At 52.8% G+C, this 23,882-nt stretch overlaps 3 protein-coding genes across 4 annotated transcripts; 2 read left to right on the top strand and 1 right to left on the bottom strand.

Moving 5' to 3' along the window:
• Positions 1 to 31: 31 nt before the first annotated feature.
• Positions 32 to 12,090, top strand: RGL3 (ral guanine nucleotide dissociation stimulator like 3). 2 transcript variants are annotated; one of them, XM_031689625.2, is made up of 19 exons: positions 32 to 100; positions 554 to 667; positions 1,290 to 1,513; positions 1,667 to 1,720; positions 1,842 to 2,056; positions 5,514 to 5,656; positions 5,744 to 5,959; positions 6,628 to 6,731; positions 6,844 to 6,928; positions 8,094 to 8,153; positions 8,262 to 8,348; positions 8,565 to 8,597; positions 8,684 to 8,805; positions 9,489 to 9,584; positions 9,689 to 9,757; positions 9,846 to 9,942; positions 10,579 to 10,731; positions 10,820 to 10,934; positions 11,601 to 12,090. In XM_031689625.2, the coding sequence occupies exons 1-19, from the start codon at positions 68 to 70 to the stop codon at positions 11,717 to 11,719; spliced, it is 2,139 nt and encodes a 712-aa protein (XP_031545485.1). In that variant the 5' UTR covers positions 32 to 67; the 3' UTR covers positions 11,720 to 12,090. The 2 variants fall into 2 exon arrangements, with proteins under 2 accessions (XP_031545485.1, XP_072803850.1); XM_072947749.1 differs by lacking the exons at positions 10,820 to 10,934; positions 11,601 to 12,090 and having other exon boundaries at positions 9,489 to 9,580; positions 10,579 to 10,712.
• Positions 12,091 to 14,785: 2,695 nt separating this feature from the next.
• On the top strand, positions 14,786 to 19,871 carry EPOR (erythropoietin receptor). The gene is made up of 8 exons (XM_006206302.4): positions 14,786 to 15,049; positions 15,868 to 16,003; positions 16,383 to 16,561; positions 16,638 to 16,795; positions 17,251 to 17,404; positions 17,488 to 17,575; positions 18,861 to 18,948; positions 19,042 to 19,871. Exons 1-8 carry the CDS (start codon positions 14,935 to 14,937, stop codon positions 19,651 to 19,653), a joined length of 1,530 nt encoding a protein of 509 aa, XP_006206364.1. The 5' UTR covers positions 14,786 to 14,934; the 3' UTR covers positions 19,654 to 19,871.
• A 1,744-nt stretch (positions 19,872 to 21,615) lies between these two features.
• SWSAP1 (SWIM-type zinc finger 7 associated protein 1) lies at positions 21,616 to 23,198 on the bottom strand. The gene is made up of 2 exons (XM_006206498.4): positions 22,943 to 23,198; positions 21,616 to 22,337 (listed from the first exon to the last, which is right to left on the bottom strand). The coding sequence occupies exons 1-2, from the start codon at positions 23,189 to 23,191 to the stop codon at positions 21,840 to 21,842; spliced, it is 747 nt and encodes a 248-aa protein (XP_006206560.1). The 5' UTR covers positions 23,192 to 23,198; the 3' UTR covers positions 21,616 to 21,839.
• Between the last annotated feature and the right edge of the window lie 684 nt (positions 23,199 to 23,882).

Raw genomic sequence — 23,882 nt, 5'->3', positions numbered from 1 at the left:
CCCCGCCCCGCCCCACTGGTCCTTCCGCCTCACTCAGCGGCGCCGCGGAGCGGGACAGGCGCCGACCATGGAGAGAGCAGCGGGCAAGGAGCTCGCCCTGGTAAGGGGACCCGAGGTCCTGGGATCCCAAACCCCTGGCGACCCTTGGGTCCAGAAACTCCAGGTTTCCGCCCCGCGGACCCTCTCTCCGCACAAATCGGACCCTTCGGGCCTGCGGCCCCTGACCCAGTGAAGTGTCTGATTCCTCTTAGGGATTGGGGAGGGGGGGTGCCAGTCCATTGAGCATGTCTGCAGGAGGTGCCAGAGACAGACTCCGTGAGACTGGGCACTGGGACATCCCCAAATGCCACCCCATCTTCTCAAGGACCAGTGAGGACGATACCTGCCGCGCCAAGGGGACTTCCCTAGTCTGAGCCCCTGCCCCGAGTCTTGCTGACTCTGGCTGGGAAGCGGAGGTGAAACGGAAAGGACTAGGCTTGAGCCTGTGCGGGAGAGGGGGTCCCAGACCCCAGGCCCCGTCCCCGCGGCGTCCTGACCCCGCCTCCTCGTCCAGAAGCCGCTGCAAGACTGGGGCGAGGAGACCGAGGACGGCGCGGTGTACACTGTTTCCTTGCGGCGGCAGCGCAGTCAGCGCCTGAGTCCGGGGACAGGGCCTGGGGGCACCCAGGTGAGGCAGGAGTTGGAGGATGGGGCGGGGCAGAAGGTGACCAGGTGAGGGCGGGGCTGAGTGGAGGGGCGGGGCTTCGGCCCTACTAAAGGGAAGGGGTTAGTGGCGACCTGGTAAGGATAGAACAGGGCCTGGAGGCGGCCAGGTGAAGGGGGTGGATGTGTGAGGCAGGGTCAGGTGACTACGCATTGCCGGAGCACGACTTGGGGACTGAACTTAACCGCAGGGCCTAGGTGAGCCGGGTTCAGTGGGGCGGAGCTGGATAGGGAGGAATGGTCTTTGGAAGCTGCCAGGTGGTGGGTAGGGGTGGAGTCGGTTGAGGTTGCAAAGGATAGGGATCAGGAACGGGCCAGTGGAGCGCGGCTGGAGACCTGAGAGCTGCCTGAGGGTTGGGGGAGGGGTGTCTTATAAGTGAGGCAGAGGGCAGAGCAGGGCCTGGGCAGATGAGGGTGTCCAGGGCGGGTTTCGGGGGTCAATTGTGCATGGGGCAGAATAAGACTCCAGGCGCAGGATTCAGAAAAATGGACAGGATCTGATGCAAGAGCAGTGTGTCTATGGATGATTGGAAAGAGGTGCTGGGGGCCACTCTTCTGTGTCTCATTGCTGTCCCACTGCCCCTCAGAGCCCCAGCCCGGCTGCCCACACCTTCCTCCACTACCGCACCAGCAAGGTGCGGGCGCTGAGGGCCGCCCGGCTGGAGCGGCTGGTGCGGGAGTTGGTGTCTGGAGACCGAGAGCAGGACCCGGGCTTCGTGCCTGCCTTCCTGGCCACCCACCGGGCCTTTGTGCCCACTGCCCGCGTGCTGAGCCTTCTCCTACCACCACCGCCGCCACCTCTGCCGCCAGGGTCAGTACTGACAGGAGACCCTCATGTTCCCACCCCAGCCCCTTACCTGGGTACTCTCTCTACTCCTTCGGGTTTGGAACCAGGAAACTCCCCCACCCAAGAACCTTCCTCCTAAGCCCCCTCCATGCCCCCTGTTTTCCACCTTCTTTCCAGGGTACAGATCAGGAAGACAGAGGGAAGAGATCTGAGCTTCAACAAGAACCTGAGGTTTGTCTCCCCCAGGGTAGGGGAAGGGGATTCCCAGAGGTTAAAGGTCAGGCCTAAAGTGCAGGGGCTCCAGAGGTCTGGAGGTTCCAGCCGGTCTCTGAGGCCCCGCCCCTCTGGCCAGGGCTGTGGTGTCAGTGCTGGGCTCCTGGCTGCGGGACCACCCTCAGGATTTTCGGGACCCCCCAGCCCACTCCGACTTGGGCAGTATCCGCACCTTTCTGGGCTGGGCAGCCCCACTGGGGGCTGAGGCCCAGGAGGCAGAAAAGCTGCTGGGAGGTTTCCTGGAGGAGGCTGACCAAGAGCAGAAAGAAGAGGAGCAGACCCAGAGCTGGGAAGGTGAGCATTTTGGGGAACTGATAGTGACTTAAGCAGGCCTTTCTTGCATACTCCCTCCCTCAGAGGGCCCCTCCCCTTGCTGAGCTACAGATCTTGGGCAAGGTTCTTAACCCAGTCGGAGCTTCAGTTTCCCCATCTGTAAAATGAGCATAATAACCCATTGTCTAAGGTATTGGCATTTGTCTATCACCTCCCCCACCCAACATATCCAAAGTACAAAGGTGATCCATCACTGGGTCAGGATACCCTGTGTTGCTGGCTACAAATCATTCTAATGCTACTTGCCTTAGGAACTACAGAGACCTGGGTTCAAATCCCATTTCTGCCAATTGCTAACTGTGTGGCCTTGGATAAGTCACTTCACCTCTCTGAGCCTCAATTTCCTTATCTGCAAAATGGGGGAGATCACAGTACTTACCTCATTGGCCTCTTCCTTCATTCAACAAATATTTGGCCACTGGCTCTGTTTTTTGTTTTTTAAACAATTATGTTATTAAAAATAGCAAATTTCACAAACAATGGCCAGGAGCTCGCAGCTCCCTGGGGCAGACAATCAGTGAACAAGTAAACAAATAAACAATGAGGGCTTAGCAAATAGTATTATTTTCATTATTGTTGTTGTCAAGGATTCTTACTTACAGAATCTACCACTTATAATGAAATCTATAGAAGTCATGTTGATATTTTCTAGTAAGGTAGGTGTCAGCAAACTATCTGGCCCTTAATGGAAAAGGCTGCCAACCTCTGTTGTAGAGAGCTTTGGGGGAAAGGAAAAATAGCTACATACTTGATTCAGATCTTTGTTCAACTGTCACCTCCTCAGACATGCCTCCTCGGGTCCCCTCCCACTCTTGGTCTTCTTACCTGCCTTATTATTCTGCATAGCAGCCATCGGTCTTGTCCCCAGCTCTGTCCCCAGGGTCAGGAAAAACATGGATTTGTTGACTGAATAATTGCAGCCTGCTTATGAAGTATCATCTTTCACCCATCTGTGTTTGATCTGATCCCTTTCATACAAGCATCTGTATCCTTAATCCCCATTCTTTAATCCTCAGATTAAAGTGGCTATATTCCTCCCTGCTTTACAAAGTAGTAACCACATCTATCTCCTGGTAACAAAAATCTCAGTTATTTGTATACATTTTATCCTGCACCTTTTCTCCTGGTTACTAAGTATCTTTCTTCCTCTGCCTTCAAGATTTCACCAATTGATTCCAAGTCATCAGAGCTGCACTGCCCACTGGGGTAACCACTAGTCCTGTGTGGCTGTTGAAATTGAACTTAAAGTAATTAACATTAAATAAAAATAAAATTCAGTTCTTTGGTCACACTAGCCACATTTCTAGTGCTGACACTAGTAAGCACAGGCAGAAAATATTTCCACTGCTGCAGAAAATTCTATTGAAAGTGCTGCCCTAAGCTATGAGTTCTTGAGGTCAGAGGAGGAAAACGAACATTTATTGAATATTGATTGTATGCTAGGCTCTGGGAAACTTAACATCTTTATTTTTACCATGGAGATTTTCAGACACGTACAGAAGTAGAAAGAATAGTATGAAGAGCACTCAAACACCCACTGCTTGTATTTAACAATTATCAGTTTGACGAAAAATATTTTTTTGGGGGGGATGATTTGAAGGCAAATTCCAGACTTATGTCACCTTGTACATAAACACTTTGGTTTACACCTGTAACTGACAAGGACTTTTAAAAAGATATAACCATCATGTCCATAATCTTTTCCAAGGAAATCAGCAATAATTACTTAAAATATTCAAACCCTTCCCCCACTGTTCCTAAATTGTCTTTTTTTTGTAGTTGTTTCTTCCAAATCCAAAGATCCATTCAAGGAATTCATTTCTTAGGTCTCTTTTATTCTATAACAGTTCCCCTTTGCTTTTTGTCTAATGCCATTTGGGGGGAAAAAGGATCATTTGTCCTAAGGAGTCTCTTACATTCTTCTCCATTTACCTGTTTGCTTTCTCATCGTGACATGAAGCCTGTTCCTCTACCCCCCACATTTGCTGTAAGATCTAAAGGTTTGATTAGATTTAGGTGCAATTTTCCCCCCAATGCCCACTTTTTCTAACTAATATTTTGCAATGCCATCTGTCCCAATTTGAAATGAAAGATAACTAAGCAGACTCACACAGATCATTTTAAAATAATAATATGACAGTGAAAATGTAGTAGGAAGGAGAAGTAAAACAAAAACAGTTTATACAACAATAACTTGTACTAGTTGGTGTGTCAATACTTGGACATGCCTCACTATGAGACTTGAAGTTGTTCAGTTTGCCTGCCATAGCATCATGGTGAATGTGACAGCCACAGACTAATGCAGGGGAGTGCACTGGTGACACTGACAACACAGACACAAGAGCATAGATGTTGGTAACATCGATTTCCAAAATGGTGAACAGCACTTGCAATTTCCAAACAGAACAAAGTCCAGACTTTCACGGTCCTTGCTTTCCTGGAGCCAAAATAATTAGTGTTTATGAACAAGCTAGTTGGGTTCTAGATGCACATTATTTTTTTTAACATTTTTTATTGATTTATAATCATTTTACAATGTTGTGTCAAATTCCAATGTTCAGCACAATTTTTCAGTCATTCATGGACATATACACACTCATTGTGTGTAGATGCACATTGTGTGTAGATGCACATTATTGTAAACAGACTTTTCAAGGACGCAAATATCTTGGAGGGACATCTGGAGGCTGGATGGCACAATGCTTCTCTGTGCATGTCGGGCTCCCTTTGCGGCAACATTCCATTTCCCCAAATGTCCCCTAGAGGGAGCCACTATTGAAACCCACCTCAAAAAAACCACATTTAGTGAGTACTTATAGTATTTATATAAGTCTGGTATGTGTGATCTCATTTGGAAAAAAAGAGAGAGAGAGAGACTCCAGGTGAAGAAACTAAGGCACTGAGAGGTTAAAAGTCTTGCTTTAATTCTCACAGCAGGCCGATGGACAAGTTTGGATTTGAACTTGGGACTTCATGGCAGTAACTTTCTCTTAAACACAAAGTTATACTACAAAGTTATACCACTACCACTCACCACCAGAAAAGGGCAGACAGATCTTATCTCAATACAAGTTCAAAGTCAAAAATCTCTTTTTTTTCTTCTAGCCTCTGAGCACCTGGTTTCAGATCCTTGCCCAGCCATTTACTGAAGGTGTGAATTAGGGCAAATTCCTGCCTCAGTTTCCCCACCCGTAGAAGGTGCATAATAGGACCTCCCTCTCTGAGTTAGTGTGCTAAATTTCCTAGTTAACCCACCCAAGGTGCTCAATGAATGTTACTGCTGTCCCGACCTTCTTAAAAACACTCAGGGATAGCTCTTCCACAGATATGAAAAGTGAGGCTCAGAGACGCCCAAGGTCGCACAGCCAGTCCTGGATTCAAACTTCAGGATTTTTAAGCCCCTGTAATGCTCCCTCAGGACTTCCTCGGGCTGCCCAGATTCCCCGTCCAGACTCCCCGGTAGGCTGCTTGGAAGAGGAGGAAGGACCCCTGCGGGAAGGCCCTGAGCTCCTGGACTTCAGTGTAGACAAGGTGGCTGAGCAGCTGACCCTGATGGACGTGGTGAGGATCCGTCCGGGCGCCGCAGGGCCAGGGGTCGGGGCAAGCCCCGCTGAGCACAGATCCGACCCACCCCATCCCCCGGCCCAGGAACTCTTCTCGCGCGTGCGGCCCTGCGAGTGCCTGGGCTCCGTGTGGTCGCAGCGTGACCGGCCGGGGGCCACAGGCACCGCCCCCACTGTACGCGCCACTGTGACCCAGTTCAACACTGTGACCGGCTGCGTGCTGGGCTCGGTGCTCGGGGCGCCGGGTCTGGCCCCCTCGCAGAGGGCACAGCGGCTGGAGAAGTGGATCCGCATCGCCCAGGTGCCTGTTGAGGGGTGAGGGTGGGAGGAAGCGTGGGGGCGGGGAGTGGGAGCGGGGCGAGGCTCGGGGAGGGGCCGGAGGCGGAAAGGTGGGGGACCCGGGTATGGGGATAAGGGGAGGGCTGGGGCTCCGAATTGCCTAAAGGAAAGACTAGGAGGCGGTTGGGCAAGGCTGGTGGCTAGGGGGTGGGGGCTGGGACTGCTGAGGGACGTTGGGCAGGTCTAGGAATAATAAGGAGGGGAAGAGGGCACTGAGGAGGGGATAGGATTGGAGGAGCCAAAGCCAAGAGGAGGCGGGGGGCCTTGAAAGAGACTGGGTGGAAGTGGGGCAGGAGCGTCAGGGCAGATAGGAAGAGTCGAAACGGGGGCCCAGGAAAGAGAGTGGGGGCGGGCCAAGGCGGGGAGGGGAAGAGAGAAGAGAATTGACACCTGAACTCTCCTGGGAGGAGAGGTCTGGGTCTCAGAGAGCTATGAGTGCTCCTAGGAGCTCTGGGGCTGCAGGTGGGGGAGGAGGGGCCCTGGAGGAGGAGTCTGAATCTGAGTAGCTCTTCAGATGTGAGGCGAGTTGTAAGCGTCTGACCTAGGGTCACAAGTCACAGGATGAAAGGTGGATCAAACGTGGGGATCAGGCTTGGGGTGTGACCAGCGTCCCCCTATCCTGCCCCCTAGCACTGCCGAGAACTGCGGAATTTTTCCTCCCTGAGAGCCATCCTGTCCGCCCTGCAGTCTAACCCCATATACCGGCTCAAGCGCAGCTGGGGCGCCCTGAGCCGGTGAGCAAGGATTTGGGGGTAGGGATACTGGGGCCAGACCTTTTGCCCACTCCCTCCCATCTCTGACTCTCTCCGCTGCCAACCCTGACCCATCTCCTTTCCCCCCTGCCAGGGAACCGTTATCCACTTTCAGGAAACTTTCGCAGATTTTCTCCGATGAGAACAACCACCTCAGCAGCAGAGAGATTCTCTCCCAGGTACGGATGGGTGAGGAGCCCTCGGCCTCTGGGCTCAGGAAGGGGACCTGAGGCCTGGCAGGGCATTGCTTGTCATTGTCATAACATTCGGTGTCCTTTTCCTACGCTGCGGGAATGACCTTCCTCTTGTTTGTGGGCAGCCTGATGTTTTTAGCTGCCTCTGCTGCCCTCATTATAGCTGACACTCAGTGGCTGCCTTATTTATTCATTCAACAAATACCAGAAGTTACAGGGAAAAGGTCGCTGAAGCCCAGAGATTGAGCAAAGAGTGAAGGGGAAAAAATTTGTGCTAAGGATTTGACTTTGATAAGCAAAAACTAAAAACAACAACAACAAAAAAATGTGTGCCAACAAGTCTAACTTATTGTAGTCAAGATTTAGGTTCTAACTGCAATTAGATGCTGGTTCATAGGGAGAATTCAGAATCTATGGCACATGAAGCCTGTCCTTTTGCCCAGAACATTCTTCATGTTCACCTCCTGCGGGTGTCTTCTCACACGTTCCCTCCTCTTAGCGGCCCTCCCTGAACCCGCAGCACCTCCAGCCCTCCTCCATTGTCCTTATCTCTGCCTGTCCTTACATTGTCTGGCTAACTCGGTTGTTGCTGTCTCTCCCTCGCTCATGTCTGTTCCATGCAGCCAGGGTTTCTGTCTGTTTCGTTCACTGCTGCCTCCCCAGTACCCAGAACAGTGCCTGGCCCAGGTGCTCAGTAAGTATCTGTAAAGTGAATGAATGGAAATCTGCATTAAGCACCTACTGTGTGCCGGGCACTGGCCAGAAGGCTCTGCCATGAACCGACAGACAAGCTTCCTACCCTTGGAGGGAGTCAGGCCCCAGATGGGGAGACACACAGTAAAAGAGCTGCCCAGCAATTTATGTCACTAATGACCAGGCAGAGCGATGCTGTGAAAGCAAGTTTCAGGGTTTCTCCTGGGGATCACCAGTGGGCCTGTTCCATCCAGGCCAGGTGCAAGGATTCCACGGCACCCATGAGCCCCACTTGTCATCGTCCTCGGTGTGGCCTGCTACCTGCTGCTTATGTGCTCTCTCCCCCTTTTCCCTTTCCCTTGAGTATGGCCTTTACAATTGCTTGTGACTAAGGCATCTTCCCCAAGGGAGGGGTCAAAGAGACCCCAGGACTGCTCAGTCCTTCCCCTCCCAACAGGAGGAGGCCACCGAGGGGTCCCAAGAGGAGGACGCCGCCCCCCTAGGAAGCCTGCCCTCAGTGAGTGATGTGGTTTGGAACGAGGGACCAGCGGGATCCTCGGGGAGGAGGTGGAGCGTGATGGAGTCAGTGATGACTGAAGTGACTGGAGTTCTGGGGCCCCCATAGAAGCTGCCCCCAGGCCCCATCCCGTACCTTGGCACCTTTCTCACGGACCTGGTTATGCTGGATACAGCCCTGCCGGACATGCTGGAGGTCTGAGCCTTGAGCCCTGAGCCCTGAGCCCTGACTCCTGACCCCAGCACCACTCACCCTCAGCCCAGTGGGCCTCCTGACATCACACCCTTGACCCTGCCTGTGCTCCTGACCCTAGTCCCCTTAGTGTAGTCGGGTTTCCTACATCCCAGCCCCTGACCTTGACCCTTGATCCTTGACCTTGGAGGCTCCAGTTCAGACAAAGTTTGCCCCTAGGGGGATCTCATCAACTTTGAGAAGAGGAGGAAGGTAAGTGGGCACACTGAGGTGGGCATGAGGGGAGGGATCTGAGAGGGAACAGGGCGGGGGCGGGATCTCAGAGGCTGTCCCCTCAGGAGTGGGAGATCCTGGCTCGCATCCAGCAGCTGCAGAGGCGCTGTCAGAATTACTGCCTGAACCCCTGCCCGCCCATCCTGGCTGCCCTGCGCACCCAGCACCAGCTCAGCGAGGAGCAGAGGTGACTAGCCCGCAGCCTGGCCCAACCCCCTCACCGGCCAACCTTGGATCACACCTACCCCACGCACCTCTCCAGCTCCTCCTAAGATCCCCCTCCTGAACCCTGAATCCCCTCAGTCAACCTCTGATCTCGAACTTTGACCCCATCTGACATTCCAACTTCAACCTTTTAATGGGAGGCTGACCATTCTACTCAACCATTCTGTTCCACATCTCTGATCCTACTTGACCCTTGACCACATTCATGACCTCCATCTGACTCTCTGAGCCTAATCATTGACTCCCAGTTCTCAACAACTGACTCTAACTCTGACGTATATTTGACTGTGGCTCCAGGTCAGAGCACCCAGCCCAACTGTCCCAGTGGTTTCCTTTCATTCTATTGAATCTATGACCCTAACCATTACTCCCAGTAATTATCTGACCTTGAATTCTATCCTTGCCCCAATTTGACTCCTCAGTCCCGCTCTGTGAATCCCCATGTGACCTGCCAACCCAGCCATCTCATTGCATCCCTGAGACAACGACCCTGATGCTGTAATGATTTCATTTGTTACCCTGACCTTGACATTTGTTGCCCAGTCCCTGGCTGCTCCCTGCAACATATACCCAAAACCCATCTCCTGACTGATTCTAATTCTCATTTCCCAACCCACCCACCCCACCTGGATCTTGACCCCTCAGTTACCGCATCTCCCGTGTCATTGAGCCGCCGGCCGCCTCCTGTCCTAGCTCCCCACGCATCCGGCGGCGAATCAGCCTCACCAAGCGCCTCAGTGCGTGAGTCTCAGGGAGTGTGTGGTGGGGTGGTGATGTGGGCAGAAATGGGGGCCGCTCCTGGCACTGTGTCTAGCCTCAGCCTCATCCCCTGTCCCTATTCTCAGGAAGCTGTCCCAAGAGAGAGGCTCATCCCCTGGGGGAAGTTCCGGGGACCCCTCATCCTCCACCTCCAGGTAAGCATCCCGTTTGGTGAAGGGATTGCAAATGGCAGGGTCAGAGATCAGGGCAGCCATCCCACCTTCAATTCTGTGTCTTCCCCAGTCTGTCCCCAGCGTCCCCCCCATCCAGTCCTAGAATCAAGGACCCTCCTCCTGGCAGTCCTCCAGCTTCTCCAGGGCCCCAGGGCCCCAGCACCAAGGTACCAGGACTGTGTGTTCATATGGGACTGCAGGCACCCAGGGCTGTGTGTGTGTGTGTGTGTGTGTGTGTGTGTTCATACACAGGATTTTGGGGCCAGGTATATGCCCAGGAGACTGTACACACAGTTGTCTAAGCACCCTGGATGTCTATCTGGGAGGCCCTGTGCCTCTCCGTGGCCCTGCTTGGGGGATTGTCCATCCATTATGCTCAAATTTGCATCAGAGCTTCCATTTGCCCACAGTGGCCCTCTGGGGTGCAATCACATACTTTTGCAAGGATATGTGTGTCTCCAGCATACCTAGAGGGGAGATGTGGGCATGAATTCCCACAACATCCATGGCACCATGTGCAGGGTAGTTCGTGGACATGGACTTGTGCACATACAATAATTGTGAACATATGTGTGTACTAACTGCTCTCTGGGCACACAGAGTTGTTTGTGTGTGAACGTGGGTCATGTGTGAATTTGGGCATAAAAGTCTGTATGCAATGGGATGGCAAAGATGTGGGCTTGTGTTTGTATGTACCCTGATTTCATGTCCCCAGGCTTGGGATGGGGGGGAAGGTGTGTTTAATACAGTGAGGGAGGGGCCTCATGCTCTCACCGCTCAGCCCCCACCCCCACTGCCTACAGCTACCCCTGAGTCCGGACCTGTCAGGCCCCCGGTCTCTGGCCTTGCCCTTGAGTGGCCTTCACATCCCCTTCTCGGGGCAGCAGGGCTCAGAAGCCTGCATCATCCGCGTCAGCATGGACAACGACCACGGGAATCTGTATCGGAGCATCTTGGTGAGAGGCTGGGCCTGGGACCCAGTGGGGGCAGCCCTGTCCTGGGGGCTTAGGCCATCATAACTCACCTCCCACCCTCTCTTCCCAGCTCACTAGTCAGGACAAGGCCCCCATCGTGGTACAGCGAGCCTTGGAAAAGCACAATGTGGCCCAGTCTTGGGCCCGTGACTACCAGCTATTCCAAGTCCTTCCTGGGGACAGGGGTGAGCAGGGACAGCTTAGAGCCCGGGCTAGGGGGCATCTGGGAGGGCGGCAGACTGACCAGGGTGGTTCTGGGCACAGAGTAGGGGTCAGATGAAGCAGGCTCCAGGGTTAGAGGAAGAAAAATATTGGTATGCGGGGTCAGGGGGTTGTCCTGGCTCAGTGTGAGGGAAGCGGGCACTAAAAATGTCTCCCTAGGATTTATGGGAAAATGAGATTGTCCAGGGTCAAATGGAAGAGGGAGGGTAGAAGGTTGTCTGGGCTTAAATCTGTAGAATTATGAGGTTGTTCAGGCTCAGCCCTCTGGAGTGAAAGACTGAGGGTGGCATGAACTTTGCTGGGAACTGGCTGCAGGGAGAAAGGGTGGGATGAGCAGGAAGTTGACTGGGATGAGTGGCCTGAATTTGCTTAAGCTCGCAGTGCAGGTTGTCTAGACCCTGAGGGAACTAGCAGGAGGTTGCCCAGGTTCCAAGTCAAAGAAGTTGTACAGGCTTCGAATGGGAAGCTGTCCAGGTTCCCAGTGAGGGAAGGATAAGGTTGGCTGAGCACTGGCTGGAGGGACCCAAGGTGGTTCAGTCTCCAGAGTGAATGGTGGAAGTTTATGTAAGTCCTTTGCGGGGAAGTGTGGGTTGTGTGGGCCTTTCACCATCCTCTCCACGCCTGGCCAGAGCTCCCAATTCCTGACAATGCCAATGTCTTCTACGCCATGAGCCCAGCCGCTCCGGGAGACTTCATGCTGCGGCGGAAGGAGAGGACCCAGCATACAACCTCAAACTCCCCGACCTGACGTGGCCCTCCCCTCCCTCCAGGAAATGGGCCCATGGGCAGCAAGGGGCCTGGCTTCCATCATCAGGGGGCAGAGGAGGGGGCTCCTCTCTGGAAAGCTCCTATTCTCCAGTATAGGCCATTGTGCTCTCTCTGCACCCTGTAAACCACCCCCCGACACTATCAGACCCCATCCCTCTGACTCTCTTGGCACTGGATCTCTGTTCCAAAGACATAAGCCCATGGGGTAACTGCAGAGCTTCAGCCCATAGACATAGACTGGGGTAGGTGGTCAGGGGTCAGACCCTTCCCCAGAGAACTCTTGTAACTGTTGGAGACACATCAGAAGTGACAGAAGTGGATGAAAATAGTGACCAAAGTTATGAAACAGAAGTCAGTCTTGTTTGTTCTGCGCCTGTACACCGTGTTCACTGTTCATCAGGATAAAAAATTTTAAGAAAAGAAAAGAAAAACTAAAAGTCCTAAGAAAAGGGTTGGGTGAGACATGACTAGACACCGGCGGGGGGGGGGGGAGCGTTCTCTGCCACACATAGAGGATTCAGGACCCCCCAACATTGTTGGGGTGAAATGCTTCCTTTCTGTCATGTATATGGAAGAGTAAAAAAAACGAAATTCCACAGGAATCAGAAACAAATAAGATCATCACCCATGAGTCAATAAGGGCTGTGAGGATGAAAGGAGAGGGTTGAGCTAGCAGTACTGCAGTAGATTGAAAAACAGGTGGAGAAGGCACGTCGAAGTGAGCTGCAGGACCCTGCAACAGCCATAACAACAACAGTAACAACAACAATAATACCCACTTATGAACTCCCACTCTGCTTGACATCAGCTAGGGCCTTTATATCTAACTGTATGAAGCAGAGTTCTTTCTGTTTCAAGTTGTCAAAAACCCAATTCAAAGAGGTATGTGGGAAAAAAATGAAATTAATGCTTGTGTAATCGAACATTTCCATGGGTCCAGCTTCAGGCACAGTTGGATCCAGGGACTCAAAAGATGTCACTAGGACTTTGTAACAAAATCTCTCTGCTCCGATTTGTTCTGATGATGAGACTGTCCATTGTTTCCCCCAAACACTATCACTTTCTTCTGTAGTAATAGAACCACTGATTTTTAGCTGACCATCCCCAGTAAAAACCACATTTCCAGTCTCCCTTGCAGCAAAATGTGGTCATATGACTAAGTCTGGGCCAATGAGATGTAAAGGGGAAGGATGTGGGTAAATACCAGGACCTGCCTCTTAAAGAGAAGTGATGTGTCCTCTCCTTCCCCCTTTTCTGCCTCTTGTTGGTTAGAATGAAGACATGGAATGGATTATCTTGGACTGGGTGGTTCATACCCTCTGAATAATAGCCACAAACTGGAAGAATCATGGCCCTCTGAGACCAGGGAGCAGCCATATTTTATTGCTGCTACTTGGATTGTTACAAAAGAAAGAAAGAAATGCCTATCTTGGTGGGTAGGGGGTGGGAGAGGTAACGCAGGTTTGTTTGTTTGTTTGTTTATTTTTAATGGAGGTACTGGGGATTGAACCCAGGATCTCAAGCACGCTAAGCAAATAATTGTTATCCTTACTTAGTGCTTACTATGTGCCAGGCGCGTTCTCAGAACTTGACATAATCTATCTCATAATCCTCATAATAGACCTATGGAGGAGGCGTCATTATCATACCTATTTAATAAATGAAAAACAGAGACTAGGGAGAATTAAGTAATTTAGATATAATAAGTACAGGGAATGCAAAAATACATAAATAAATAAGCCGTTTAAAGGCCAGTGGGGAGTGTGGGGTGAGAGATTTGCTATTTTAAGTAAGGTTATCAGGGAGAACGTCACTGAGAAGGTGACATTTAGTCAGAGGCCTGAATAAAGTCAAGGAGTGAGCCCTGCGGATATTTAGAGGAAGAGCCTTCCAGGTAGAGGGAACAGACAGTGCGGAAGCCCATGTGAGCTTCATCATCAGGCAATTTCTTCCCTCCTAATGGCCAAGATGTCTCTGGCTACGCCATCTACCTGCCTCATTACCCAACAGAAAATGGCATCCCTTTTCCTGGTAACTCCAGGGAAAGTCCCAGGATGGAAGCTCGCTGAATCAATTTGGGTCACATGCCCACCCTGAACCAATCACTGTGCTCCAGGGAATGGCGCTTTCTGATTGGCAGTCTGAAGCAGTGAGGTAGGTATTCATCGGTCCCGAGGCATGTACCTCTATCCCCCCAGTTTAAGCTCAGCCCAAGCAAAAAGCTTTTATGGCTTGCTTTATACTTTCCAGATTATCAAAAGAACTGCACACTCTTAGTAAAATAAAATCCTGAGTATACAAATGTAAGCAGTAAACAATAACAACAACAATTTTTTCCAAAAAATCACAAATGAAATCTCACACTCCAGAATATGTGTAATTTTACAAATACAGGCTCGGGGGGGAGGATAAGCTCAGTGGTTAGAGTACATGTTTAGCATGCACGAGGTCCTGGGTTCAATCCTCAGAACCTCTGTTAAAACAACTAAATAAATAAACCTAATTACCTCCACCCCAAAAAACCAACAAACTAAATAAAATATTTGGGGTGGGTATAGCTCAGTGGTAGAGCGCATGCACGAGGTCCTGGGTTCAATCTCCAGTACCTCCATTAAAAAAAAAAAACTGAAAGAAACCAAACAAATACAGGCTCATTCACACACAACATCTGGCAACACTGCCCGGCATTGTACACTCAACTGCCACTCACTATTAGAAGTATTATTTTCCTACACAGACTGGGAAGAGATGTTGATCAGTATGATAATATCAGTACCTTACATTTTTGGAATGTTTGCTATGTGCCAAGCCAGGTTTTACAGATGAGAAAGCTGAAGCTCAGATAAGGTAAGTCACCTGTCTAGGGTCACACAGCAAGAAACTGTGTCTGCAGGAGAAAACAGAGCTGTTCCTGCCCCCTTCCCCCCAAGGGGCTTCAGAACCCTGGAGGGCCCCAGCCCTCTAGCCAGGCTGGGCGGCTGCCTCCCTCTTATCTCAGCCCAGGCTGCCTGCTGGTCCCACCCCCTCGGGGGGAGCTTCCACTTGAAGGCGCCTGGCCGGGAAGGGCCTGGTCAGCTGTGTCCGGCGGAGGCGGCAGAGGCGGCTGCTGACCCAGCTGTGGACTGTGCCAGGGGTGGAAGAAGGTGGGGCAGGAGTCCTGTGCCCCCACCCCACCCCCGTGGCAGGGGCTGCATCATGGATCACCTCAGGGCGTCCCTCTGTCCTGGAGTTGGCTCACTCTGCCTCCTGCTCGCTGGGGCCGCCTGGGCTCTCCCACCCAACCCACAGGACCCCAAATTTGAAAGCAAAGGTAAGGATGGAGCTGAATGTGGACTCCCCCCGCACTGGGTCCTGGGGGGCATGACGGATTCTGAACCTCCAGTCTGTTCTGGGAGCGAAGCTGGTGTCTGAACCCCTAGACTGGCACCTGACGTGGGAGACTGGGGTCTATATTCCCAGACTGGGCTCTGGGGGAGAAGCTAGAGAGGGACATGAGTCCTCTTTTATCTTTTCAGGGAGCCTGGGACATGCTAAACCCTAAATGGGGCAGGGGTGGTGCTGAGCCCAGGCCCTGCAGTCTAGAGTCCTTGAGGGGAGGAGACCTGGCCGACCCTACAGTGGGGAAAGGAGAATAAACCCGGGTCCGTGTAGAGGTGCCAGGACTCAGGAGACTGTAAACATGGTTGTGTGCGGGCGCCAGATCCCTGGATCCGCCGGGTTGAGGGAGGGTGGCGGGGGACACGGTTGGCGCTATCGGGCGGCCGGGAGCCTGCCGGGGCCGATAGGGGGCCCCTCCTCCTGCACACACTCACCCGTACGCATGTCCTGGGCTGGGGCGGGGCCGGCAGCGGGACGCGGAGGCCTTGAATGTTGCTCTCAGCTCAACCCGTCGCGGGGTGAGTAGGAGGGCGGTGGGGGGCGGGACAGTGAGACACGCAGCCTGAGCGTGGGAGTTCGGGGGGCAACACTTCACCCTACCCTTCGAAGGATACTGCCTGGGTAGAGAGCGGGGCGGGGCTTTTTTTCTTATCGGTTCGCACAGGCGGCAGGAGACAGGGGAGGATGCTGTTGCCCGAGAACCGGACCCGGGTCCCCTGACCGCCCCCTTCCCCTGGCCCTCACCCCTAGCGGCCCTACTGGCAGCCCGCGGGCCCGAAGAGCTTCTATGCTTCACGGAGCGGTTAGAGGACTTGGTGTGTTTCTGGGAGGAGTCGGCAAGAGCCGGGGTCGGCCCGGCTGACTACAATTTCTCCTACCAACTGGAGTGAGTCCGACGGGGCAGGTGGAGCGCCCCAAGGGTGGAGAGGGCGAGCGGGCCGGGCAGAGCTCCCCAGAGCCTGCACTTTGGGACATCTCCTGGTGCTAGGGGCAGGATCGCACCTCCGCTGCTGGTTCCTAGTGGGAAGCCTGCGGGGTCAGGGCAGACACGCCCACTAGTGGCCCGGGCTGGAACACTCCCGTGATTACTGGTGGAGCCCGACTTCAAACTTCAGGGCTGGGACATCACGGCTACAAATCAGGACTAAGGGATCGCCTATGTAGGGGCTGCGACGCCCCCTGGTTGTAGTGTCCAGAACGCGTCCTCGGTCCTGCGCAATACCACCCATCTTGATCCCATCCCTCGCTGGTTCCTCGGCTAACAGGGGTGAGCCATGGAAGCCGTGCCGCTTGCATCAGGCGCCCACGGCCCGCGGTTTGGTGCGTTTCTGGTGCTCGCTGCCTACAGCCGATACGTCGAGCTTCGTGCCCCTAGAGCTGCGCGTCATTGCGGCCTCCTCGGGAGCTCCACGCTATCACCGTATTATCCACATCAACGAAGTGGGTAAGTGCGTTGAGAATGGAGGAGTGATTGAAAGGGGGTCCCAGCCTCCGCCTACCTGAGTAACCCCTCTCCGCAGTGCTCCTAGACCCTCCCGCTGAACTGCTGGCGCGGCGAGCCGATGAGGGCGGCCACGTAGTACTGCGCTGGCTTCCGCCGCCTGGGGCACCCATGGCGAGTCTTATCCGCTACGAGGTGAACATCTCGGCAGAGAACGCTGCAGGGGTCTCGCAGAGGGTGAGGCCCTAATTCTACTGCCTATCGCCAAAGGCTCGGGTCGACAGCCCCTCTAAGTCCCAACCAGACGGTCACCACAGCCCCGCTCCCATGGCCTCGCCCCTCCACGTGCCGCCGAGGCAGCTCCACGTCCCCCAACTTGTCCCCTTTCCCAATGTACCCCTTCCCCAGTCCACCTGGACTCAGTCTCATCCCCTTGTCCCAAACCCTAGACCTATCCAGAACCCCGCCCCCTGTGTGCTGTGGCCCCGCAAATAGCCCGAGTCCGCCCCCAGCTACCTGGGGCCCCGTCCTGATTGGCCCTGAGCCTTCCCGGGCTCTGCCTCCTGCTTTTATTACCCGCCTCCCCATGCTTCGGCTAGATTCTTTCTTTCTGATTGGTTCCGTCCCTCAGGGCCCACCCAGCACGTACCCTTCTTTGCCTACCACGCCTCTTACTCGGGCCTCGCTCCCAGGTGGAGATCCTCGATGGCCGCACTGAATGCGTGCTGAGCAACCTGCGCGGCGGAACGCGCTACACGTTCATGGTGCGCGCGCGTATGGCCGAGCCGAGCTTCGGTGGCTTCTGGAGCGCCTGGTCTGAGCCTGCGTCGCTGCTGACGGCTAGTGGTGAGACCTCAGGCAGGGGTGTAGGAGGGGCTGGACCGAGCACGAGGCAAGCTCATCACCCTGACCTCTTCCCTGCTCCCCAGACTTGGACCCCCTCATCCTGACGCTCTCCCTCATCCTCGTGCTCATCCTGCTGCTGCTGGCCGTGCTCGCCCTGCTCTCCCACCGCCGGTGAGCGCCCCATTCAGGCACCTGCCTTGGACTCCTCACCAACGTTCCCCTTTCCGTGTGGAAACTAGGCAGAAAGGGGCAGGCACTTGCTCAAGGTCACACGATGAGGGGTCAGTGGCAGGGCTAGGATGCAAGCCAGGGCAGACCCAGACTCTTAGTTAAAATCCTCCACTCTTGGGCATAATTTCACCTGGTTTTCCTCCTACCTCAGTGACTGCCCCTTCCTGGATTCCTTTTCCCAATTTCATCAACTTCTGTAAAATCAACCAGATGGGCTTAATGGAACAATTTAACCCCAAGTGCCTCCTGCCCCGTTGTCAAGCTCCTCGGGCGCTTTATGATATGACCAGCAATTCTGAGGCTTTTGAAACTCCAAGTACATAGCATGTGGTTTCACACCCCCACCCCTGGCATATGCTGTTCTTTCTGCCTGGATTTTCCTTCCTGCCATGTCTGCCAATCAGTCTCCTTGTTGTCTTTCAAGGCCCTGTTCATCTACTTGGTTGGAAAGTACATATTAAGTGCCAACTATGTGCTAGGCACTGGGGAGAAAGTGTAGGGTAAACCAGACATGTCCCTGACCTTGTGGATCTCATAGTTGAGTCAGACAGATATACATAAGGGAACTTGCAGATATTTGATTGTAAATTGTGATGAGTGATATCACAGAAACAAATGGGGCATGGGGACATGAGAGGATAGTCAGGGAAAGCCTCTGGGAGGTGACATCAGAGCAGAAACTTGAAGCCTGGGAGGAGGCAGCCACATGACAAGCAAGGAGGAGAAACAGCAAGTGCAAAGGCCCTGAGAACGGAATGAGCTTGGAACACTGAAGCAGCTGCAAGAAAAGCTATATGGCTAGAGCACAGTGTGTGAGGGGAAGTGGTGAATGATGAAATGAGGGAGGTGACAGGTCAGATCATGCAGGGTCTTCTGCAAGGCTGTGGGGAGGGGTTTAGATTTTATTCTGAATACATTGGGGAAACATAGAAAGGAGTGAAGAGAGAAGTAATAGACTTTTAGGCAAGCCTGATTCAGTTTTAGAGGGGACATAAAGCAGTGTATTTGAACTCCTATGCATCCTTCAAAACTCTGTTCCAGTTGCCCTTATGTAGGGCCTTGCAGATGCTTTGGCAGAGCTCCTGTTCCTCAGCCCATTCACTCCTCTGCCTCCACCACAATCACGAGGGACTCAGTATCCACACCAAGTGACTGGTGCTGAGGCGGGTACTGATGAATGTGCAAGGACACATGCCCAGATACTCATTTCATTTGGCTTCACCAGGACTCTAAAGCAGAAGATCTGGCCTGGCATCCCAAGCCCTGAGAGCGAGTTTGAGGGACTCTTCACCACCCACAAGGGTAACTTCCAGGTAAGTGGCCCAGTTGTTCCCTCAGGGCCTGGGGCTTCCCTGCTCCTGTGGCTGAACGCCCAGTCTCTGAGCAGGCTGCTGCTGTCTCCCCAGTTGTGGCTGTACCAGACTGACGGCTGTCTGTGGTGGAGCCCCTGCACCCCCTTCGCAGAGGACCCACCTGCCCCTCTGGAAGTCCTCTCTGAGCACTGCTGGGGGGTCACCCAGGTCGGGGAGCCAGGACCAGATGAAGAGGGGGCCCTCCTGGAGCCTGTGGGCAGTGAGCATGCCCGAGACACCTACCTGGTGCTGGACAGATGGTTGTTGCCCCGGAGCCTGCCCAGTGAGGACCTCCCACGGCCTGGTGGCGGTTTGGACACAGCAGCCGTGGATGAAGCCTCAGAAGCATCCTCTTGCTCCTCCGCTTCAGCCCTGAAGCCTGGGCCAGAGGGGGCCTCAGCTGCCAGCTTTGAGTACACCATCCTGGATCCCAGCTCCCAGCTCTTGCGCCCAAGGGCACTGCCCACTGAGCTGCCCCCCACCCCACCCCACCTCAAGTACCTGTACTTCATGGTGTCTGACTCTGGCATCTCAACTGACTACAGCTCGGGGGGCTCCCAGGGAGCTCGGGGGGGCTCATCCAATGGCCTGTACTCCAACCCTTATGAGAACAGCCTTGTCCCAGCCTCCGAGCCTTCACCCCCGAACTATGTGGCCTGCTCCTAGGACTCCAGTCCTCAGGTGCTTGGGGGACCCAGTGTGACATCAAGTGCTACTGCATACCCAAGATTTATCAGGCAGCGTCAGTGTGGCCTCCCTTAGGACTAGAGGCGTTGCTGACCTTGGCTTTCTACTCAATTCATCCTACTCAGAAAGTCACAACCTTGCAGTATTTTTACATGTACAGTTTTCTATGTAGATATACATATAATATATATAAACACGTATAAGTTTTTCTGTCATGACTTCTATCAATACCCTGTAAGCCCCATCTTTTCCCTAGGCCCAGATCATAGGGGCAGCCAAAAAGGCCTTGAGTTCAGTCTGAAATTCTGATCTGGCCATAATAATAATAATAATGATAATAATAATAATAAAGTGAATTTAGGGGAAGGGTATAGCTCAGTGGTAGAGTATGTGCTCACCATGCACAAGGTCCTATTTTCAATCCTCAGTACATCCATTAAAAAAAATTAATAAACCTAATTTCTCCCTCCCCCCAAAAGAAAGCTTTTAAAAAAAGGATGAAAAATAAATAAATAAAATAAAACGAATTAGTCAGTATAAGTTATGCTAGCTGCCCTAACAAACAACTCCTGAATCTGAGTGGCTTAACATAGTAAATGTTTTCTCTCTCATATCTCAATTGAAACAAGGTGACAGCTATCCCTGGGATGAGACAGAAGGCCAGACTATGGCTTTGCCCAGGGCTGCTCTGGGGCCTTTAGATGGATAATCTGCATCTCGCCAACCAACAAGCAAAGAGGGAGACAGCAGAAGATTCTGTGGGCCATTTTAGGGATCTAGCCTAGAGGTGAGTGCTCTCTCTTCACAAATTCTCCTGGCCAGAAATGGTCATGAGACCCTGGCTAGAGCTGTTGCCAATGATCAGGTTCTTGTCTCGTCGCAGAAAGAATTCAGAGACAAGACATGGAGGTTAAGAAAGTAAAATGGGGATTTATTAAAGGACAGATAATACACTTGGGAGAGCAGGCAGGCTCAAGTGAGCGGCTGCCCTGAGTTTCTTTGGCAAGTTGGTTACAGAGAGCGTAAAAATGAATCAGCAGACTATTCATTGGGGAGGGAAGGGTTTGGGTTTGTATTCCCTGATTTTCATCCCAACTACACCTTCCCAAAGGGAAGATGGATTTTTATCCTTATTTAGTTTGGATCGGAAGTGTCATGGCGTCAGCGTATGATGGCTACTTCTTATCTGCAAAGCTAATTTTATTGTAATGAGGGCATAAGTTGCAAAAGGTTACATTCGGACACTAGATTCTTGCCTTTTCCCACCTTTCTTTGTTTGCCTCCAGGCCACCTGTCACCCCAAAATGTGTGGTTTCTTATCAGCCCAGAGGTTCCTCCTTTTCCTTCTCTGCCCAGGGACCCCTGTTGTTTACATGCTGTATGGTTTCCTGCATTTGGCCTGTGCTCCTCCATTTTTGCCCAATTCCTGCCATTTGGCCTGCGTCCTCCTTTCTCTGCTCATATCTAACTATCTGGCTGCTCTAACAGAACCATGGACAGCTGGGAAATGTAGTTTAGCTGTGCACCCAAGAGAGAAAAGCTGTTTAATGAAACGCCAGCTAGTCCTTGCCACTAATAACAACAATAACATGCATTCATAAGGCTTTATTCTGAATCAGCCCTGTTCTAAGAACGCACTCTGATGACACCAAATGTCATCAAGTGGCTAGAACTGGGAGTTTGAGTTAACCACTTTTTTAAAGTTTCACATAACCTAGGAAAGCTGAACATATCCAGCAATTCCACTTCTAGGTATCTACCCTAAAACCCCTTGAATACATGAACCAGGACATGTCTGCAAGAATGTTAATAGCAGTAAATAAGCCAAACTGATGAGTAAATTGGGGTATAGTCACCCACGGAATTATATGCAGTAGGGAAAAAGGAGTGAGTGAAAAAATGTGGCCCAATCTTAGTGACAATGCCGAGTAGGTGAAGAAGGAAGTCTAAGAAGATTACATTTATCATGAAACTCTTTTTATAAAGTTCAAAACAGCAAAATTAAACAACACATTAACTGGGCACAATATGGACATGAAAATGCTATGTTTACAACAGAAAAAAGGACTTTATAATCTTTAGGTCTTTGAATCTGCTTATGTCCCTGAGGTAGGTATTCCAGTCATGGGAAACTGAGGCACAGAGAGGTTGTCACACACCAAAGCTCAAGGCTGGCCTCCAGAGCTTGAACCCTTGTCTGAGCTGGGGTCACTAGGCTGGTGGGGGCATGGGGTGATTGTCATCTCTCCATCTGGTCGGAAAGCCACCCACCACTCTGCCCTAGGGCCCCGCCCACCTGGCTCCAGGCAGGCTCGGAGGCAGTGCTCACCTGGGCCCAGTGCATCCGGCTGCAGCCAGCACTGGGCAGGGAAATACCTCTGGAGCAGCGCAAGCTGCAGGGCATCCTCACTGTCTCCCTCCTGGGTCTGGAGGGCCACAATGAGCCCACAGCCCCCGCCAGGCCCAACCTGGCTGAAGTGGGCAGCTGTATCCAGAAGCAGGGCAGCCAGGTAGGCGGCTTCCTGGGTCCCGGGGTCTTCTGCTAGGTACTCCTCCAGGCCGTCGAGCAGCAGGAGAGAGGGGACTGGCCCCCGGGCCTCATGGGCAGAGCACAGGAACCGGAGGAGCTCACGGGTTGAGGGTGGGTACTGGAAGCGGATCTTCTACAGAGAGGAAGAAAGGAAAGGGTCAGATTCAGCACAGGAAGCCAGGCTCCCAGCTATAGACGCTTTGCTTCCTTGCATACTTTCCTGGACGAGGCTCTCACTCCCCAGAATGGTGATTCCAGAGTGAAGCTGCTCATAGTTGAATACTATTCTGATCGCGCCTCCCCTTCCCCTTTCTTTTTAATACAGCGCTCACCACTGGCCGGTATTAGTTGAGAAAAGGTACGTCTCTTTGCCAAATCTCTAGGGCAGTCTTTCCACAGAAAACCCGCCCATAGCGTCGGACCCTATCGTTAACTCCGGCTGCCCAGAAACCAACTCCTACCCAGACAAGACCCTGATTTAGCTCCACCCCTTCCTCGCCCCTGACTCCGCCCTTTTGGCGCAGGCTTTTGCTAATTCCGCCCCCTCATTGGGTGGTTTCTCACTCAATCTTAACAAAGCTTCGCATGGTCCCACCCCCGACTCATTCCAGAATCTATCCCGTAAAGGCTGCTCTGGCTTGCCCCTCCTTCGTCTCCGCCATGGTCGGGCTACCTGTCACTCCATCCCCCATCCGCCCCGCTACTGGTTGGTCCGCCTCTGGTCCTGCCCTTCCCTACCTGTAGCCGCAGCGGTTCGAGAGGGGCTCTAGTCCCGCGCGGCAGGCTTTGCAAAGGCCTCCGGGTCAGGAAAAGGACTGGGCCTCGACCCTCCCCTGCCGCCTCCAGGGCCGATGCGAATAGCAGCGCTGTCTTTCCAGAGCCTGGGCCACCGAGCAGCAGCAAAGGCGGTCCGACCTCAGTTGTGTTCCCCTCCCCGGTCCCAGACGCGCTGCCTGAGCTGAGCACCCGCCTCAGCGTCTCCGCCATTCGCAGCGTACCTCTGTCCAATCGGCGGCCCCTTCCTGTCTTTAATCCCGCCCAAGATGAGGTCTCATTGGTTACAGTGCACTTAGCTTTTCCATTGGTCCAAGAATCTGTTCATCAAAGCCAAATAACGTTTCCTAGCTCCTCCCTGGTGAAGGGGCAAATAACCTAGTCTGAGGAAGGAAAGGAGGCTTTTGAGGGAAATAAGGCTCTTCCCTGGGTGAGTCCGCCGGCGGAAGCAGCACGAATACTATTATTGTGAGCTAATCAGCTAATCAGACAATATAAGGGCTAAGATTTGGAGGGAGCGGGCCCTAATCACTGATACATTACTTAAAGTCTCCTAGCCTCAGTTTGCTCACCTGTAAAATGGAGCTCATGATATCTCAAGAATATTGTGATGAGCATATTTCTGTGTTTTTGCTGATGTAACCCAATGACAGTGGAGAGGTGGAGATATGGATGAGCTGTGTGCTCCTCTCTCTGCATTTGAGTACCTGCACAAGTGTGTGTCTGGGCCTGCAGGCTTGCGGATTTTCGTGTGCATAACAGCAGCAGCCACCTCCGAGGATCTGTGAGAAGGGGAGTCTCAGCTTCCTCACTGACTGGGGGCCTGCTGGAGTCCTGCTTGGGGTACGAGGGTGGGGGAAGGCAGGACCACGGAACAAAAAAGGGGCCAGAAGAAAAGAGGCAA

The sequence above is a fragment of the Vicugna pacos genome, chromosome 22 (genome assembly GCF_048564905.1).
Source record: "Vicugna pacos chromosome 22, VicPac4, whole genome shotgun sequence".
NCBI lineage: Eukaryota > Metazoa > Chordata > Mammalia > Artiodactyla > Camelidae > Vicugna > Vicugna pacos.
This window is presented reverse-complemented; position numbering and strand designations above follow the sequence as displayed.

Coding starts and splice junctions, on each gene's coding strand:
- RGL3 (XM_031689625.2), top strand. CDS start 68: ATGGAGAGAGCAGCGGGCAAGGAGCTCGCCCTG. Junction 8,598..8,683: donor ACTTTGAGAAGAGGAGGAAG/GTAAGTGGGCAC, acceptor CTGTCCCCTCAG/GAGTGGGAGATCCTGGCTCG. Junction 8,806..9,488: donor CAGCTCAGCGAGGAGCAGAG/GTGACTAGCCCG, acceptor TTGACCCCTCAG/TTACCGCATCTCCCGTGTCA.
- EPOR (XM_006206302.4), top strand. CDS start 14,935: ATGGATCACCTCAGGGCGTCCCTCTGTCCTGGAGTTGGCTCACTCTGC. Junction 15,050..15,867: donor CCCCAAATTTGAAAGCAAAG/GTAAGGATGGAG, acceptor CCTCACCCCTAG/CGGCCCTACTGGCAGCCCGC. Junction 16,004..16,382: donor AATTTCTCCTACCAACTGGA/GTGAGTCCGACG, acceptor CTCGGCTAACAG/GGGTGAGCCATGGAAGCCGT.
- SWSAP1 (XM_006206498.4), bottom strand. CDS start 23,191: ATGGCGGAGACGCTGAGGCGGGTGCTCAGCTCAGGCAGCGCGTCTGGG. Junction 22,338..22,942: donor TCGAACCGCTGCGGCTACAG/GTAGGGAAGGGC, acceptor TCCTCTCTGTAG/AAGATCCGCTTCCAGTACCC.